Here is a 20,464-nt window from a genome sequence, read left to right on the forward strand (position 1 = left end):
TCTTAAGAGACCATGGTGGATTTATTTTCTAGTGTCCTACAGGAAAATCTCACAAGAATGAAGAGTCCTCAGGGTAACTGAGATCCAAGAGCATCATTTCCTGAGGGACTGCCGGTATAATCCAGAAGTACTTTTTATAAAAACAGATCTTTGTATGTGTGTTCATGTGTATACACTCCCCACACTTTTTCCTACTCTTAATATTACATCCATAATATTGTTAATACATCATTACAATACTTTAATGCTTATCATGAACCCATGTTTTTAAGTCACTGTTACATAATTCTGAGTTTATCTCAACATGATATAAAAGATGAAAATGTTAGATGGAAAAAGATAAGCCAATTTTAGTCATGTTGACCTTAAGAGAAATGTGTTACTTTACAAACATATGGTGTCCTGTGGTTTATTTGGATAACACTATATCCTTGAAACAAACCACAACAGTTTAACGAGATATTTCAAATTTAGTTAGAGCTGTACCGTGCCGTCCTTCTTTGTGAACATGTATTATGTTCATTTAATCACTTATATAAAATAACTAATGGTTTTTCAAGGCTGAGCACTTCGTAGTATATAACTAATTGTTATGTTCTTCCCTGGGGAAGACCATTCCTCCTGCTTTCAGCATTCTTTAGTTGCCCATAATTTTTTATCTGGGGTTCAGACCTCTAGGATATCCCCCAGTCCACAATAGCATGTCTATTATTGTTGTCCCTGCTTAGCTCATGTTTAAGCATTCATGTTAGTGAGACATGGGTGTAACTTCTGACATAATTAGGAGACAGTCTTACAGGATTCTCTGGCTCTTAAAATCTTTCTGCCCCTATCTCCAACTATGTCCCCTAAATCTTAGGTGAAGAAGTAGTTCCTAGGATGTACCCATTGAGACTGGGCTCTACAACTCTTTCTTTTGATTGGTTGTTGTTTTCTGTAAGGTTCTAAATTTGTTTAAAATAGAATTTCCATAATGAAGTGTTAGGACTACACCTAGTTCTACCCAGCTATGATGCACATGAATTAGAATACAGCTAATGACCCTAAGGATACAATAGTGTTATACGTAACTTGCTGCTAATCAAAAACTCTAATTGGACTTCAGACACGCTCACCAGGAAAGAAACCATGTCTAGTACTGGAAAACTGGTCAACTCCTCATGGCTAATGAAGTCATGGATTCTGGAGGAGAACCTGTGACCACCACTGCATTCTAAATAATGTTATTTTACATTTCATTTCCCCAATCATGTGTGGCTTGGACACAGTTAATAGAAAAAGCCTATTTTGTGTCTACATGTTTATAATTACTTCTTGTTTATTTCTTATCAGTCTTTCACTCACATATTTTTACACTTCCATATATGCCAGCAATGTTAACTTTCCATCTATAATTTATTCTTTTAAAAGTGACTCAGGATGTTGATCATAATGATAATGCATTGCGATATTTAAAAAAAAACTATTTCTTTTATGTAGTTAAAACTGTCTTTGTCTTCCCACTTGAATGTGAGTAGTTAGAAGTATTTTCCTTATCTTTAACTTTTGTTTTTTTGTTTGTTTTTTTTTTTTTGGTTTTTCCAGACAGGGTTTCTCTGTGTAGCTTGTGCCTTTCCTGAAACTCACTCTCTATCCCAGGCTGTCCTCGAACTCACAGAGATCCACCTGGCTCTGCCTCTTGAGTGCTGGGATTAAAGACATGCACCAACACCTGTCCGTCATATTTAACTATTGAAGAAATTCACTTGTGTTTTCTTTTTTAAAAAAGATATAGTGTTTTTCTGCAAGTATGTCTACACATAAGAGAGGAGGGCATCATATCCCATGGGACTATAGTTATAGATGCTTGTGAGCCACCATGAGGGTGCAGGGAATTGAGCACAAGACCTCTGGAAGAATAGACAGTGCTCATAGTTACTGAGCCATCATCTCTCCACCCCCACTTTTTCTTTTAATATTGTTAAGTTCCCACATACACTTTAGTTTCTTAACCTACAGTAAATTATAAAACAAGTAAAATAAGTACAATTTATCTCTTTTTAAAATTCCTGACTGTTTCTCTTAAAAGTTTTAGTTTAAAATCCATTTTTAGTCCTACAATTTTCAAACATGTCATTTGTAGAATTCCATTTGTCCTAGACCCCACTTATAGAATTTTAGTTTTGTTTCCACTGGTTTGGTTATTCATGCTTTTTTAGCCTGCTGTGTTCACTGTGGACATGATACCATCCCTGACAATTACAGGTTTTCTTTTCAGCCTTTCCTTACAATACTTATAAAATATCTTTCCAAAGGTGGTGAGATCTCAAAAAGGTCAATTACAGGAAAGAAGCATGTTTGCAACCAAGCTTGTAAAAAAAATTGCCTTTGTACTGCAAACAATGGTTATTTGTCCCTTTATCATTTAGAATATATGAAATATTTATTCAAACATTTAAAGTTGCTTGACAAGAAATTATAATGAACAAAATCACATGTAATTTATCTCAAAGGAGAGATAGTTCAGACAAAAAATCAGAAGTCAAAGAAAAAAATTAATTTCAGAGTCCATATAACCATGGTTCATAAGACTATACTAGGAAATTATATTTTATAACATCTTAACATGGAGTGAAAAAATTATTTACATATATATATAAGCCACCAAGAAGGAATAAGCACTCTATTATATAATTTTAGTTCATTCTTTATAAATTTTATATATGTATACAATGTATCTTGATCATGGCCACTCTCATTCCTTCACAACTTCCCCAAATCCTCTTTCACATTTTCCAATCAACTTCATGTTCTTCTTTTTCAAGTATTTTATTTTGTTTCATTTTTTTCTTTCTGAAAATAGTTTTTTCTGACCTAAATATATTCTGAATATGGTTGCCCTCCCTTTATTCCTCCCAGTTCATCCCAAACTTCCCTTCCATCCATATCGACCCTCCCTCCATTCTGTCTCTCATTAGAAAACAGTGTCCAAAGGATAGTAATAAAATAAAATTATAAATAAGAAAAAAATTAACACATATGAAGAAGATAATTCTAACAGAATGAAAAGACTCCAAGAAAAAGCAAAAGAAACAGATATGATAGAGAGACCCACTAGTTACCACCTCAGGAACCTCATTTAAACACTAATTCAGAAGACAAAATATATACACAAAGGACCTGTCCAATAAAAGGAGAAAAGGAAAACAAATAAAAATAAATAAATTTAAATTAAAAAATAAAGAAAGAACATGCCCTGACAAGGAAACTTCTAAGATGCCCTTCAGTTCTTTTTCTGTTGGCCTATTTAAGAGTATTTTGTTTCCCCATTGAGACTCCCTTGGATAAAATTAGTCATTTCCAAGTGATTACCAACTGGAGATGGCTTCTGGGTTCACCTCTTTTTTTTCAACTTTAAGATCCTAACTGGTAGAGATCCCTGTAGGCCCTGTACATGCTGCCTCAGTCTCTGAGTTCATATGTGCATCAGTCATGTTGACTGAGAGGTCATTCTTCTCTTTGTGCCCCTTACACTCTTTCTGCATCTTCTTCTTCAAGTTTCCCTGGCCCATGATTTGGGAGATTTGATGGAGACATCCTATTTGATTTGAGTATTCCAAGATCTCTCACTTACTGCATAATGCCTGGCTGTGGGTCTCTGTATTTGTTGCCATCTGCTGCAGGAGGAAGCTTCTCTGATGATAGCTGAATAAGGCACTCATTTTTGAGTATAGCATAATATCATCAGGAGTCATTTTATTGCTATGTGCTTCTTGTCTGTTTTTGAAGAATAGTAGTGTTTTATTTCTCCTAAGACTCTGGGATGCCTAATCTTAAGTTGTTGGTTACACAAGTAGTATCAGGTATGGGTTCCATTTCATGTGCCACCATTCCTCTAGCATATCTTGCAGGCAGGACACCATTGTAGATAAAATGGTTTGTGACTGGGTGGTACATTCCTTCTTTGGCACCCTGCCTTCCTATACCAAAGACTCAAGCACATAGTGGTGAAGCTTTTATGTAGGCATGGGTTGATTTCTCCATGTTCAATGAGTTGTGTAGGTGTTGTCTTCAGCAATAGGGCCTTGCAGTCAGTTTGTGGAGAGCAACCTATAGTCTTGTCAACAGTCTGGGGTTTGTGGGTTTCTTCTTTCTTTCTTTCCTTCTTTTTTCCTGTTTGGATTCCTATGGACCCATTTGACCTACAATTCAAATAGATGTAATCCAATTCCAGTACTGAAAGCTTCATTTGGATGCAAGTTATGGCCAATTGGGGTTCTCTGTCTTCCCATTTTTGGATGATTTTTTTTAGATCACCTTCCTATAGGTATATATTTTAAGAGGCTTCTGCTATATTAGGTGGAATAAGTCTCCTCAAATGAGCCTTCATTTAAACTGTTTTCCAATATTGCCAACCTTATCCCCTTCTTCCTCCCTTCTCTCCCTACTCAGTTAACCCTTCCACTCCAGTGCTCCCTAAACCATACATAAATATCCATTCTATTTTTCCTTTCTAGGTAATCTTTCTGTCCCTCCTAATTTTTTACTCTATGTCTACCCTCTGTGGTTCTATGGATTACAGCTTGGCAACATACAGCCACCATAATTTACCAAGAAATAGAAAATGCAACAGAAACCAAGGCAGGGAAACCCATCCAACAAAGACAATACCAGATATAAGCACCTAGAATTACAATCATCCCAAACCCAGATGCATAGACACCATAGTAAAAACACAATCTATAATGGCAGGACAATAGGTCTTCACAAGAGCACATCAACCCTGCCATAGCAGGCCTGAGATATGAAATAAAGTTCAAGCACAAGAAAAGGATTAAAAAATAGCTATCAGGAATATGTTCAAGTTCCTTAAAAAGAATTTAAATACTCCCTCAATGAAGACTGTGAAAACAAAAACAAATAGTGGAATGAAATTATGAAAATGGTTCAGACATAAAAGTGAAAATAGAATCAATAGAGAAGACACAAACAGCAAATTCTAGAAATGAAAAATTTAGAAAATCCAACAGGAGCATCAAAGACAAGTCTACCAACAAACTAGAAGAGATAGAAGACAGAATCTCAGCCATTGAAGACAAACTAGAAGAAGTGGATAATTTGATGAAAGGAAAAGTTAAATTAAAAAAAATATCTAGGCACAAATTATCCAGAAAATCTGGGACACCTTAAGAGGTCTAAATCTATAAATAATAATAATAGAGGAAAAGAAAAAACTCAGGTCAAAGGCATAGAAAATATTTTCAACAAAATCATGAAAGAAAACTTTCCCAACCTAAAGGAGTTGCCCATCAAGATATAAGAAACATATATATAAGAAATAGACTTTACCAGAAAAGGAATTCTCCATGACACATAATCAAAACACTAAATTCATAGAACAAAGAAAGAACATTTAAGAGTTCCCAGGGAAAATGACCAATAACATACAAGCAGACCTAATAGAGTAACACCTGACCTCTCAATGGAGACTGTAAAAGCAAGAAGGGCCTGGAGAGATGCTCTACAAACTCTAAGAAACCACAGATGCAAGCCCAGACTACTATACCCAGTAAAACATTCAGTCACAATAGATGGAGAAAGACATCTCACAATAAAGCCAAATTTAAGCAATATTTATCTACAAATCCAGCAATACAGCCAGCACTGGAAGGAAACAATCAATCTTAAGAGGCGTAAGTGAGACAGTTGTGTAGCTTGATCTGCTTAAGAGGCCCCCTGGCAATAAGATCAGGATCCATCCCTAGTGTATGAGAAGGCTTTTTTTTGTAGCCAACTACCTATGGTGGGATACCTCGTGCAGCCTTGAGGCAGGAGTAGGGGCTTGGACTTGCCTCTACTGAATGTATATTGTTCTGCTAACTCCCCATGGGATGCCTTATCTTCTTGTAGGGGGGAATGGGGGTGGTTGGAGGGGGGAAGGTGGGAGAGGAGGAAGGAGGGAAGAGGGGGATCTGTGATGGGTATGTAAAATGAATGAAAAATTTCTTAATGAGAAAAAAGAGGTTAACCAAACCAAATAAAACACAAGGATAAATAATCTCAGGTAAGTAAATCAAAAGTGAGGGAAATAAAATACACACACTTCAAAAAATAACAGGAACCAACAAATGCTCCTCATTGATATTTCTAAACACCAATGGTCTTAGTTTCCCACTAAAAAGAAACAGATAATTGAGATTGGATTTGAAAACAGGATCTATCCTGCTGTATCCAAGAAAGACATCTTAACCTCAAGAAGAGACAGCAGTTCAGGGTGAAAGGATTGAAAAAGATATCCCAAATAAACAGACTCAAGAAGCAAGTTGGCATAGCCATTTCAATATCTGACAAAAGAGACTTCTAACCAAAACTAATCCAAAGAGATAGGGAAGAATAGTACTGACGGATCCTGAACCAGCCAGAAAAGACTTCCAGTGGAGGGATTAGAACTCCCAACCCAGTCACATAATCTCTGACCTACAATTTGTCATGCCTGCAAAATATGTTGGGATGAAGGTGGCACAGAAATTATGGGAGTGGCCAATCAATCACTGGTGCGGTTTGAGAAACAAACCATGAGAGGGTCAGGAAACTGCCTAGAAGGCCAGGACCCAGAGACTGGACATCCCAGAGACCTAGCATAGAACCAAATATGACTGACAAAAAGAAAAAATGTCAATAAAATGATTCCTCATGATATTCTGCTATACTCATAGAATATTGCCTAGCCCAGTTGTCATTAGAGAGGCTTCATCCAGCAATTGATGGAAATACATGCACAGACCCACAGGCAAACATTAGGCAGACCACAGGGAATCCTGTGGAAGAGGGGGAGGAGGGATTATGGGAGCCAGAGAGGCCAAGGACACCACAAGAAAACCCACAGAATCAACTAACCTAGGCTCATAGGGGCTCATAGAGACTGAATCATCAACCAGAGAACTTGCATAGAACTGACCTAGGCCTTCTGCATACATGTTACAGTTGTGTAGCTTATTCTTCTTGTGGGATTCCTAACATAAGAAACAGGGGCTGTCTCTGATTCTGTGACCTGCTTTTGGAACCCTTTCCTCCTACTGGGTTGCCCATCCAGCCTTTGAAGGAGAGAAGGTGCCTAGTCTTACTACAACTTGATATGTCATAACATGGGAGTCCTGCACTTTTCTGAAGAGTACATTGAAGGGCTGGAGGTGGGGGCAAGTAGAGGTTGTGGGGAAGGACTAGAAGGAGAGAGGGGAAGGAGGAGAAACAGTGATCGGGCTGGGAAAAATAATTAATTAATTGATTAATAAAAAATCATCAAAGGAAAAATTCACCAAGAGGATATTGTAATTATAAACATTTATGTAACAAGCAAGAGGGCACCCAAGTTTGTAGAAAACATACTACATCTTAAATCACATATTGTCCTTCACACACCGAAAGTAAGAGACTTTAATTCCCCACTCTGGCCGATAGGCAGGTTATCCTGACAAAATCTGACAGAGAAATACTAGATCTAAATGATGTCATAAACAAAATGGACCTAACAGATATTTCACTCAGACACAAAAGAATATACTTTTTTCTCAGTAGCTCATGAAACTGTTCAAAATTATGTTCTTGGATACAAAGCAATCATCAAGACACAAGAAAATTAAGAAACACTCTGCATCCTATTGGCCAACCATGAATTAAAACAGAATATCAATAACAACAGGAAGTATACAAACTCATGGAGACTGAACAACTCATTACCGACTGAAAAATGAGATTAGACAGAAATCAATAAATAAATTTAAAACTTTTAATAACTTAGGGAAAATGAAAAAGCAACATATCCAAACTTTGGGATACAATGAAGGTGGTTCATATAGGTTAGAGCACAACACTAAGTGCCTACATAAAAATCTGGAGAGATCTCATATTAGGAATTTAATGACATACCTGAAAGTTTTGGGAAAAAAGGAAGAAATAATGCCAAAATGGAGTGATACCAAGAAATAATCAAACTCAGGCCTGAAATCAATGAAACACAAACAAACAAATGAACAAATAAACACCAAAGAATCAATTAACCAAAGAATTGGTTCTCAGAAAAAAATCATTAAGATTTACAAACCTTGTGCCAAATTACCTAAAAAGTACAGAGAGACAATCCAAATTAACAAAATTAGAGACCAAAAGGAGGACATAACAACAGACAAGAAGGAAGTCCAGAGAATCATAAGGGCATACTCTAAAAGTGACTCCATCAAAATGGAAAATCTAAAATAAATGATAATTTTATTTGTATGTATCACCTACCAAATTTAAATCGAGATAAGGTGAGCAATTTAAGTAAGCCTATAACCCCTAGAGAAATAGAAATATTTATCAAAAGTCTGTTAAGCAAAAAGGCCCAGGACCAGAAGATTTTAGTGCAAAATTTTACCAAACATTAAAGATGAATGAATACCAATATTCCATAAATTATTCCACAAAATAATAGAAGATAATTGCCCAATTCATTTTATGAGGTCACAGTCATCCTGATGCCAAATAAAAACTCAACAAAGAAGAGAATTATAGACCAATTTCCCTTATGAACAGAGATAGAAAATTCTAGATTGCAAACCTAATCCAAGAGCATATCAAAAAGAGGCTTCACCCCAGAGATGCAAGAATATTTCAACACAAGCAAATTTATTAACACACTCTACCAAATAAACAAACTGAAAAACAAATACGACATTATCACTTCATTAGAAGCAGAAAGGGTCTTTGACAAAATACAACACATCTTCATGATAAAATTCCTAGAGAGACTAGGGATACAAAGGACATAACTCAATATAAAAAGGGCAGTTTACAACAATCCCATAGCCAATATCAACTTAAATGAAGAGAAACTCAAAGCATTATTAACAAAATTAGGAACAATAATAGGTTGTCCATCTTTCCATTCCTATTCACTATAGTACTTCAAGTCTCAGCTAGAACAATAAGACAACTGAAGAAGATAAAAGGGACAATACAGACACTAAGAACAAAACATTAATAAATGGGACTGCATGAAACTGAGAAGCTTCTGCATGGCAAAGGATGCCATCATTTGGATGAAACAGGAGGCTACAGAATGGCATGTCTGATAGCTAATATCTAAAATGAATAAGAACTAAAAAATTGGAAATCAAAAAAAAAACACTCTAATTAAAAATGGGGTACAAATCAAAACAGATCTTAAAAGAGAGAACTCACATGACTGAAAAGCACCTAGAGAATTCTTCAACATCCTTAGTCATCAGGGAACTGCAAATCAAAACTACTTTGATATTTCATCTTAGACCAGTCAAAACAGCTAAGTTCAATGAAGCAAATAATAATAGTTCATGCTGGTGAGGATGTTAAAAGGGGAACTCTCATCCATTGATAGTGGGAGTGCAAAGTTGTACAACCACTATGGAAAATCATCATGGCATTTCCTAAGGAAGCTGGAAAAGGATCCGCCTTAAGATTTAGCTGTACTACTTTTGGGCATAAAACCAAAGGAAGCTTCATCCTACTATAGAGACACCCACTTAGCTATGTTCCTTGTCGTTTGATTTATTTTTGCCAGAAATTGAAAACAGCCCATATATCTTCAATGGATGAACAGATAAAGAAATGTGATACTTTTTAATACAATGGCATATTAATTACCCATTAAAAAATTAAATCGTGAAATTTGCAGGTAAATTGATGGAGCTAGAAAAACAAATTATCCTGAGTGTGGTAACCCAGACCCAGAAAGCCAAATATGGTATGTATTCACTTATATGTGGATATTAGCTGTTAAGTCTTCAATAATCAAGCCACAATCTTTGTAAACACCTTGGTTAAGTGTAGTGTGAGGGACTAAGAGGGAGGGATGGCTCTCCCTAGGAAGAGGAAATATAATAGATTACTGTGGATGAAACTGGGGAGTGTGGAACAGGAGAATCAAATGGTGAGAGGAGGGAAGAGGGGACTGAATGAGGAAATGAGGGGAAGGATAGCTAATACTAAGGGCCATTTGAGGGGTTGTATGGAAACCCCAAACAGTAGAAGTTTCCCAACACAGAGGAAGGCAACATAAAATAAATCATCAAATAATGGGGACAATGGAGTCTCACCAGTACATCTTTTGTCACCAAATGAAGCTTTCAATCCTGGGAATGGATGACATTTAACTGAGTTGTTGACCAAAGGGAACCCGTGGGAACCCCTGAAAAGTCGATGCTCTTGCAAGGGTGTCTTAGTTAGGGTTTTTATTGCTGCAACCAAACACCATGACCGAAGAGCAAGGTTGTGGAGGAAAGGGTTTATTAGGCTTACACTTCAGCATTGCTGTTCAGCACTGTAGGAAGTCAGGAAAGGAATTCAAAACAGGGCAGGATCCTGGAAGCAGGAGCTGATGCAGGGGCCATGAAGGGGAGCTGCTTACTGTCTTGCTTACCCTGGCTTGCTCAACCCTCCTTCTTATAGAACCCAGGACCAGCAGCCCAGGGATGGCACCACACACCATGGGATATCTCCCCTCATTGATCACTATCTGAGAAAATGCCTTACAGCTGGATCTCAAGGAGGCATTTCCTCAGCTAAGGCTCCTTCCTCTGATGACTCTAGCTTGTGTCAAGTTGACACACAAAACCACCCAGTACTAATGCTACTCCACAACTGATGGTAAGGCCCTATTGCTGAAGAAAACATCTACACAAATCACTGAACCTGGAATGGAGCTGGTGCCTACTAGAGTCTATCCCTACTGATTAGTGTTTGTGGTACTGGCAGGTATTTTCCATTAAACCAAAGGAGACTCTTTGTTTTGTCCTATTTTGATTTGTTTGTTTGTTGCTGCTTCATTTTATTTCATTTTATTATTTTTATATGCCCATTTGTTTTCTAAAGAGAAATGGAAAGCAGGTGGCTTCAGATGAGAGGTGAGGTGGGCGGGTCTGAGAGCAGCAGAAGGAGGAAAAAGTATAATCAAATGTATTGCATGGAAAAAATATGTTTTCTATAAAAGAAAATAGAGACAAAGCCAAAAATAAACAAACACTGAAATGTGAAAAGAACAACATAGAAATATTAACATAGATTTATGAAACGTTTTATGAAATAAGGTACATAGCTGAAAAAGTTTTAGTGTCTATTATCGTTACTTTTTGAAATTCTGATAGCAAAACAAAAATTAACTTTAGGGTCCCCAGTGGGTTTTGATTTAAAGCTAAAAATTCCCATTAAGAGAAGGACTTGATTATTAAACTATTTTTATTTCACTATTGAAGGCACACACACACGCACATATACATCCCTTTTTGCTCACCTGTTTATGTTCATCCCACACTTATGTCTGAAACAAACAGGTAAACAGGTTTGAAAATAATAAATACATAGATAACATTTTTATTTAGTAATCATTCACAATTCCCTTTCATCAGCTCAAACAACAAAAAGCTATTATAAAATTATAAATTATAAAATTATAAATTATAAATTATAAAATTATAAAAATTATAAAATTATTTCATTAGCTCAAACACTACAAGATAACTAAAGATTTTAAAGCATCAATTACCTATTGTGTTACTAATTTTCAAAATTAACTGTAGTAACATTGTCAAAGGAATGAAATATGGTGAGCAATGCCTTGGGGGAATGTGAGAGAGGCTCGGTGGGTCAGGGGAAGACAGAGGGTCTTTTACTTCAGGTGCATTTTCTTCCCTGGATTATTCTTGGATGTGATTTCATGCCTTCTGTGACAAACGTTTACATTCAATTTATAGGATGTGTTTGTTCTTGTTGGATGTCAGATCATAGCTATAAAATGCAATCTGGTCAGTGTATAGTTCTGCCTTGCTTTCAGGTTTTCCCAGATACATGTTTCATTTGCTTTGTCCTGAGAATATTCTGGTAAATGGTTGCTCTGTTAATATTAATAAGTGCCTAGTGGTGTTTATTAACATGTTTTTCTGATCATTTTTTGTTCACCGCCTCTGTCCCCCCCCCCCAACCCCTTGCTGCCCTCAGATCCCCAGATTGGACTATGGTACGTTTTCTTAATTAGTTACTGATGTGAACAGTGCTACCCCTAGGCTAGTGGTCTTGGAGCATATCTGAAAGATGACTGCACAGGCTATAGACTGCAAGCCAGTAAGCAGCATTTCTCCATTGCCTTTGCTTTAATTCCTGCCTTGAGTTCCTGCCCTGACTTCCCTCAGTGATAGAGTGTGACCTGAGAGTTCTCAGTTGACAAAAACCCTTTCCTCTACAAGTTGCTTTTGATCATGGAGTTTTATCACAGCAATGAGAACATTAATTAAGACAACTCCCCACCTGTATTTTTCTTGACCACTACCCAGGAAGAAGAGTTGAGGAATAACTTTATGTAGACAATAGCATTCATTGGCTACTCATATCTGTGTGCATGCATCAGGAAGACAGAGGTGGAGGTTATTTGCCTTTTTCTGAACAGCCTGTATAATTAACATTGTCAAGCTTCAGATGTTTGGAGAAGTGAAATTCTAATAATACAACTGTCTAAGATTTTTCCAATAAAATGTAGGCAACTACAGTCCTGTTAATTTTTTTCTGTATTAATTTGCTTTTTCCAAAATTTTATGTAAATGGAACCGTATAATATATAGCCTATAGCCTTTTAACTATCTTTTCTTTTAGTTAGCAATAGTGTTTAAATTCGTCTGAAGAGTTCTATTTTTCTTAGCTTATTTATTTAATTGCTTATGGTCTCTCCATATGGACTTACCACATGCTTCACTTATTTATTTATTATTTATTTATTCATTCATTTGCAGTTACAGAACTTTATCTTAAATCAACCCTAAGTACCCAAATATTAACAAACATTTGTTAATATTTGAAGATAAAACAAACAACCAAAAAAAAAAGAAAAGAAAAATAAAGCTAGTAGGAACAGCTACAGTTGTGCATATCCTATTCATTACAATGGCAGCAGATAAATTCTACTGGTTATAAACAGTGGATTACTGCTGTGGGATGTTCTGTATGCTGTGAATGTGTTGCTCTGATTGGTTGATAAATAAAACGCTGATTGGCCAGTAGCTAGGCAAGAAGTATAGACAGGATAAGCAGAGAAGGATAATTCTGGAAAAGAAAAACAGAACTGAGAAGGAGACACCAGCCCGCCATCCAGGGAGCAGCTTGTAATGACACACAGGTAAGCCATGGAACACGTGGCAACATATAGATTAACAGAAATGGGCTGAGTTTAAATGTAAGAGCTAGTCAGTGGTAGGCCTGAGCTAATGGCCAACCAGTTTTATTTAATATAAGCCTCTGTGTATGTACTTGGATCTGAGCGATTGCTGACCAGGTGGGACAAAGGAGAAAATGTCAGCTACGGATGACACTGGACTAGGGAAAATTAAAGGGTCTTGCTGTTTTTGTGCTAGTTGGTTGGTTTCCCAAACTAGTATTCCTCACTGGTCTCAAAAAGCATTAAATAAAAAGGTGAACTGATTATTGTAACAGCTCCTATCTGTGGTGACCCATTAATGACTTGTTTCATGTTGAAAAGTTTCATCTCCACTTGTTATTCTCCTGTCTCTGAAATTCATAAAACAACCTCAATCAAACACCTCTGGTTACTAGTTTGGGGACTTAGTTCAAACAGTAGTAGCAGAAAAGAACTCTTAGGCTTATGACACAAACAATTCAGCATCCTAAAATTGTATCTGAGTCATGATAAATAACCTAGTTTTATGTATATACAAACTCTGCCAAACCTTGGGGGAAATGTGGAGACTCAGAAAAAAGGAAGACATCCACACTGACTGATGCCCTGCATACCACTCCTCCTGTATTGAGCCCCGGCCAGCACCAGGGAAGAACAGTGTCTTAGGCTTGTTTCACCCTTCCATAAACCCTAACTTTCTTAATAGTGCTTGGATGGCCTCCTTGTTACCCAGGAGCTGGTGAGGCTCAACAGTATACAAGTTTTCACCCAACTTTGGCAGAATTGTTACTCCAGTAGGAAGAGTGGTGTTGATGTCTTCATCTGAGATACCTTTCACATGTTTCAGGAGGATCCCCTGCTATGTTCCCTTAGGGATATAACAATATTTTCGCCTTTTAACATATCAGGAACAATTCTTTCCTTCCAGTAAGGTAGGTGTCTCTCCAGAATACCTTCCAAGATTTCTGAGCATGGAGGTAATCTGAGGACATGTCACATGCTTTAATCAGCAGGCCACTGTAAAAATCATGGTAGTGTGGATGAGACTCCTTGTGCTGGTTTGAATAGGAATGGCCCCCATAAGCTCATAGATTAAATGCTTGGTCACCAGGGAGTGGCACTTTAGGAGGTGTGGCCTCTTGGCTATGGGGGCCATTCTTATTCAAACCACCACACTCTCCCTGTATACTTTCCCTCATCCCCTCCCTATCCTCCCCCACCCACTTGATGCTTCTATTCCAGCCTCACCATCCATGCACAATAACTATTCTATATTCCTTTCCTAATGAGATCTGTCCCTCATAAACCCTTATTCTTTACCTAAAGTCTGCAGTTCTGTGGGTTGTAGCTTGGTTATCATTGACTTAATGACCAATTAATGACCACAGCATTCACAAGCAAATACATACCATATTTTTCTTTCTGGATCTGGGATATCTCACTCAGGGTGATTATTTCTAGTTCTAATCATTCAACTGTGAATTTCATGATGTCATTTTTTAATGGCTAAGTAATACCCTATTAGGTAATGCACCACATTTTCTTTATCTGTTCTTCTGTAGTGGGACATCTAGTTTGGTTCCCATTTCTGGCTATTATGAAAAGAGGATCAATGAAGATTTTTGAGCAAGTGTCCTTGTGGTAGGGTAAAGAATCTTTTGGGTATATGCCAAAGACTGAAATAATTGGATCTTGTGGTAGATTTCCATCATCCTGAGGAAATGCCACACTGATTTCCATAGTGGCTGTACAAGTTTGCACTCCCACGGTATTGGAGGAGTGTTCCCCTTACTCTACATACTTGCCAGCATTAGCTGTTTTATGGATCTTAGCCATTCTGAATGGGTTTAAGATGAAATCTGAAAATAGGTTTGATTTACATTTTCTAGATGTTAAGGATGTTGATCATTTCTTTAAATGTTTCTCAGCCATTTAGGGTCCCCTTTTGAAAATTCTGTTTAGATCTGTACCCCATGTTTAATTATTTTTTTCTTGATATCTAGTTTTTTTTAAAGTCCTTTATATATGTTGGATATTAGCCCTTTGTAGATATCTAGTTGGTAAACATGTATTTCATCTCTGTACAGTTCACTTTGTCCAAAGGACAGTGTTATATGCCTGGCAGACGCTTTTCATATTCATGTGGTCACATTTATTAATTGTTTATCTTTGTGCCTCTGCTAAAGGTGTTCTGTTCAGAAAATCTCTTTCAGTGCCAATGAGTTCAAGGTTATTCTCCACTTTTACTTTTATCAGATTTAGTGTATCTGGTTTAAAGTTGAGGGTTTTGATCCATTTGAAATAGTTTGGGAGGCCTTACCTTCTTGTAGGAGGGAATGAGGGGTGGGTGGGGGCGGGGTGAAGGGGTGGGAGGAGGGAAGAGGGGGATCTGTGACTGGTATGTAAAATGAAAGATAAAATTTCTTAATAACTTAAAAAAATAGAGTTTTGTGAAGTGTGATATTGGGATGAGTTGAGGAAGGAAGTTGGGAGGAGAAGATCTTTGTGATCTGTTCAGGATGGGGGTCAGAGAGGAAAGGGAGAACACTACAGGTTTCCTGCTACAGAACTGGGATGAGAGGAGGGTGATTGGATCTCAGGAGTAGTAGGAGGGGTCTGGGTCCACATTTAGCCGACTTGTTGCCTTGGGATGGGTAACTCTGGTTAGCAGGGGTACCAGCTGGAGTTGGGGGTCTGGGAAAAATAACAAGTAGGAGGAGGAAGGCTAGAAATGGAAGATGTGTGAGATCCACAGGGGATGGGACCAGGAAGACAGGGAAGGCTGCCTATGGTGTTGTGCTGAAGAGCTGGGTCTGATACTGGAGGATTGTGTATGGGAAAACAGAGAGAAAGATCTGCATGTGGCAGCCTACCTGGTTGGAGAGCTTATATTGGAACTCATTGCAAAAAATGTAAACAGAGTCCTAATTTCCAGCTGAGTTGGGTCCAAAAAGGAGAAACAAAATGTGGAATGTGCTCTATTCAAAATTTTCAATCTTACTCACTACAGAAAATTTCATAAGCTTCTCTGCCCTGATAATGGAACTCCTAAGATATAATGGAACTGTTTTTTTTTTTTTTATTATGAATTGTTTCTTTGCTGGCAGGTGTTCTTTTTATTTTTCTATAAAGGCATACTGGAAAGAGTCTTTCAGAGCCTGAGGGTTGTTCATACTCTTACTCCAATTGAAGTAAATGATTCATTCTTGTGGGTTGGTTGCTCAGGGAATGATATTGGCAAACTGTTGAGACACAGGGAGGAAAGTTGTCTACCACAAGAGCACAGTGGCCACACTGCTACAGAAGATCAGAGCAGATTCACAGAGAAGCATGGGAAACTGAAGCATGTAAATTAGAGAGAGCTAGGGGCAGACATACACTGCCAAGTGTGCTGTTCTTTTCCTATGAGAGTCCAGAAAGGTGAGACTAATGAAGAATCCCCAAAGACCCCAGATGGAGATGGGAACTGGCACAGTGTGACTAGAATAAGCAGAGGGAAAGATTTATTGTGGTGTCCTCTAGGTGCTCATGGGTACACACTAGTCCAGTACTAGTGTTTAAAATTATTTCATATTACTGTATTAAAATACATAATTGATAAAGACATTTTATCTCCTGATTTTAGTTTAATAGACAGAAATAGCCTCAAACCAAGGTACAGAAGAAGAACACATAGAATGACTTTTTTGGGTTACCATCATCCTCAATATCTATAAATCGTGAACCAGAAAAAAAATTAGTACAAAACTCAGAGTTTAATTATTTTAAGCAAAATATTATCAAATCAAGCTAACAAAATAACACACTCTCAACATACTTTTTCAGGGAAATTTTTACAACAGATTTCCAATTCTTTGACTTATTTTATACCATTCAGGATAGGACACTATATTTTCCTTATTTATTTACCAGGGTTTGCTGGAATTGATGTTTCCTCCTTTAGTTTATTTTTCAAATTACTAATTTCTTTCTTTCTTTTTTCTTTTTTTGGTTTTTCTACACAGGGTTTCTGTGTGTAGCTTTGCGTCTTTCCTGGAACGAACTCTATAGCCAAGGCTGGCCTCAAACTCACAGAGATCCACTGGGATCTGCTTCTGGAGTTCTGGGATTAAAGGCATTCGCCACCATCACATGGCTCAAATTACTAAATTTTCTATCTACTGTGACAATCCCAAATATGTTACATTGTAACCATCATTCTATCTGTGTATGTTACAATGTAATCCATGGAAAAAAGCTTAACTTGTAAAATCTAGCAAGTTTCAGTTGAATAAACATTTAGTACAGGTACATGAAAGTTCATGAGAATTCCCCTATAAACATATAATTTGATATTCTGATTTTGAGAAAGCATTTTCATCCCTCTTAGTTAGGAAGCTGTGCTAAAAGAAAAATGCAGAAGCACTCTAATAGGCTTAGGACACAAGTGACTAAAACACTCAATAATTTAATTGGCTTAGATCACAACTAATACGTTTGAGAGTAGTTCATGTTTCAACAAGGTATTATTTATGTCTAAGTCTTGTCTCATGGTCTTTAAAAGAACAAAATCTAAGAAAAACATGTTTGAAAGCTTCCTTCACCTGCTGGTTCCTGAGAGTGTAAATGAAAGGGTTTAGCAAAGGGGCCACAGAAGTGTTGAGCACAGCTACACCTTTATTTAGAGTCACCCTTTCCTTGGCTGATGTTTTCATGTACATGAAGATACAACTCCCATAAGTAATGGAGACAACAACCATGTGTGAGGAGCAGGTGGAAAAGGCCTTTCTCCGTTGTTGAGCTGAAGGGAACTTGAGGATGGTTTTGATGATGAGTGTGTAGGAGAGGATCACTAAGATCAAGGTGATGACCAGTGTCATCACAGCCAAGACAAAAGCCATCAATTCTATTAAATGTGTGTCTGTGCAAGACAGCTGAAGGACAGAAGTGTCACATACGAAGTGATCAACAATTTTGGAAGCACAGAAATCCAGCTTGAGTCCCAAGAGCAAAGGGGGGAAGATGACTAAGAACCCAGTCACCCAGGAGCTGATGACCAGCAGGTGACACACTTTGCTGTTCATGATGATGGGGTAGTGCAGTGGTCTGCAGATGGCTACATAGCGATCAAAGGACATGGCAGCCAGGAGGTAGAACTCTGTGGTCCCTAGCAGAAAAAAGAAGAATAATTGAGCTGCACAAGCATTGTACAAAATCATTTTCTCCCCTGAGAGAATGCTTGTCAGGAACCTGGGGATGCACACTGTGGTGAATGCAATTTCTAGGAAGGAGAAATTCCGGAGGAAGAAATACATTGGAGTCTTGAGGTGGGGATCCAGCAGGGTGAGAAGGATGATCACTAAGTTCCCCATCAGGCTCAAGATGTAATTGAAAAACAGAAACAGGAAAATCAGAATTTGTAGCTGAGGGTCACCTGTCAGTCCAAGCAAAATGAACACTATCTCCACAGATTGGTTCTTCATTTCTCTTGTTTCCTAGCAAATCTACAGAAAATACAAAACTAATATCACATCCAGGAAAAATACTTCTTCCTTTTCATCCATTAAAAATTATGTATCCATATAGTTAATAAATGCACAGATATTTTCAGGAATCAATATTCAAGTCACTCTTTGAAATGTCTCTACCACATTTCCATGATTGTCAGAGGTCTAAGATTTTTGTGAGGAGTTATGTATAGTCTACTTGCCCATTTACGGGTCATTTCAAATGCTTGTATGGTTCAGTTGTATTCACCTGTTGCTCTCGGTTCAAATTTTCATTCTAAATCCATATTCAAAATTTAATTTTGTTAATATCTCACATTAATTGCCAACTCACTATTAATTGATTTAATAGTCTACAGAAATTATTTAATTTGCATTGGCCACAGTCACTACCATTTTAGAAATACATGTACTAGAACAGAAAATTTCTAAGAAGGCATTATTGTAGAAGAGCTACTTCATATATTAATGTAAAACAAGCACCTTCTATGCTAAGCGTGATGGTGATTAGGCTGAAGCAGTGGCTAGCACAAGTCTCAAGATTGTGTCATCAGCTAAACCCACAAGAAGCACTGCCTCTCCTGAATGGCTTCCCATTACAGTCTTCTGGCTTACATCATCTGAATGGGAAAAAAGAGGTCTATCTGAAAAATATTAGTGATAATTATTGTGTGTGTGTGAGAGAGTTAGAAAAGTGATGTTTCAGATAAGTATTGCAGCCACCTCCTGTCTTACAGTTACATATGTTTGGACAACACATGACTCATATCTTTGGATGGATAAAGCATTTTTTAAGCATTTTAAAAAGATTTTTATCCTACACCTATAGTTCTAGTTCTTTAATTTATTTGACTAAGTAGAAAACCCATTTGAACTTTTAAATATTATAAAATAGAGCCAAATCACTCAGTAGCAGCAATCTAAATTTGGCAAGAAAAAGACTTATTAAAAAAAAGCCTAGCCTAAGTCAATAATCAGAATGCTCAATATACCTGTTAATTGTTTTTTGTCTCATGATTCTAAAACCAGGGCCTTGCACATGCTGAGCAATTCTAAGCAATTATTGGGCTGCAGTGCTCTTGTCCCAACTCATAATTTCTTTTGTGGGTTTTGATATAGTGTTTCAGATAGTTAATAGAAACACACAGAGAATGATTTTAATATTATATCCTAAAATATATTGTATCTTTGTGAATATTTCTAATGCTTTTCTTTGATGGCATGTCCCTGAGGTGCCACTTACTTCACAGTACATTTTATTAGTAATTATTTTAATGATGATTCAGGCAGTAAAGATAGTTGATCTGCTTATTAATAAAACTTAAAAAAACATATAGGATTTAACAAAGAGCCAAAATAAATATAGTGGAAGCAGACAAATGTAAAACTACCTTTGTGTTATGGTTAAGGAAATGTAAAGAAAAAAATCATGGAAACCGAGCAATAAATGATATATGAAATAATAATAGGAAAAATTAAAAGATCAAAACTATATCTGTAATTGTGTAGATAATAATAAAGTTGGCAACAATACATAATATATACTAAATGTTTCTATTACTAATGCCTACCTCTTCGCTCATTTCTTAAATTATAAGAACGTGAATATATTTTTAAGTTAGAAAATGAGAATCTCAATAAAATAAGAGATTACATCAGAAATTTCATGTTCACAGTTGGTGGTGGGACTGCTAATGAGATGAATTTTGGATATCTTGATGTCCTTATCAAAATAATAATATTGAAATATCAGGTCAACTATCAATTTTAACAACTAATCATTAAGTATGTAAAAATCAATATT

General features: G+C 36.9%; 1 protein-coding gene across 1 annotated transcript; it reads right to left on the minus strand.

Annotated features, from left to right (window-relative positions):
- Window positions 1–17,679: 17,679 nt before the first annotated feature.
- LOC128120078 (olfactory receptor 6C6-like) lies at window positions 17,680–18,636 on the minus strand. The gene has a single exon (XM_052753832.1). The coding sequence runs from the start codon at window positions 18,634–18,636 to the stop codon at window positions 17,680–17,682; it is 957 nt and encodes a 318-aa protein (XP_052609792.1).
- Window positions 18,637–20,464: the final 1,828 nt, after the last annotated feature.

The sequence above is a fragment of the Peromyscus californicus genome, unplaced genomic scaffold, assembly GCF_007827085.1.
Source record: "Peromyscus californicus insignis strain IS unplaced genomic scaffold, ASM782708v3 Scaffold_24__1_contigs__length_46423439, whole genome shotgun sequence".
Classification (NCBI taxonomy): Eukaryota; Metazoa; Chordata; class Mammalia; order Rodentia; family Cricetidae; genus Peromyscus; species Peromyscus californicus.

What these genes read in the sequence shown, in the direction of transcription:
- LOC128120078 (XM_052753832.1), bottom strand. Translation starts at nt 18,636, where the DNA reads ATGAAGAACCAATCTGTGGAGATAGTGTTCATTTTGCTTGGACTGACA.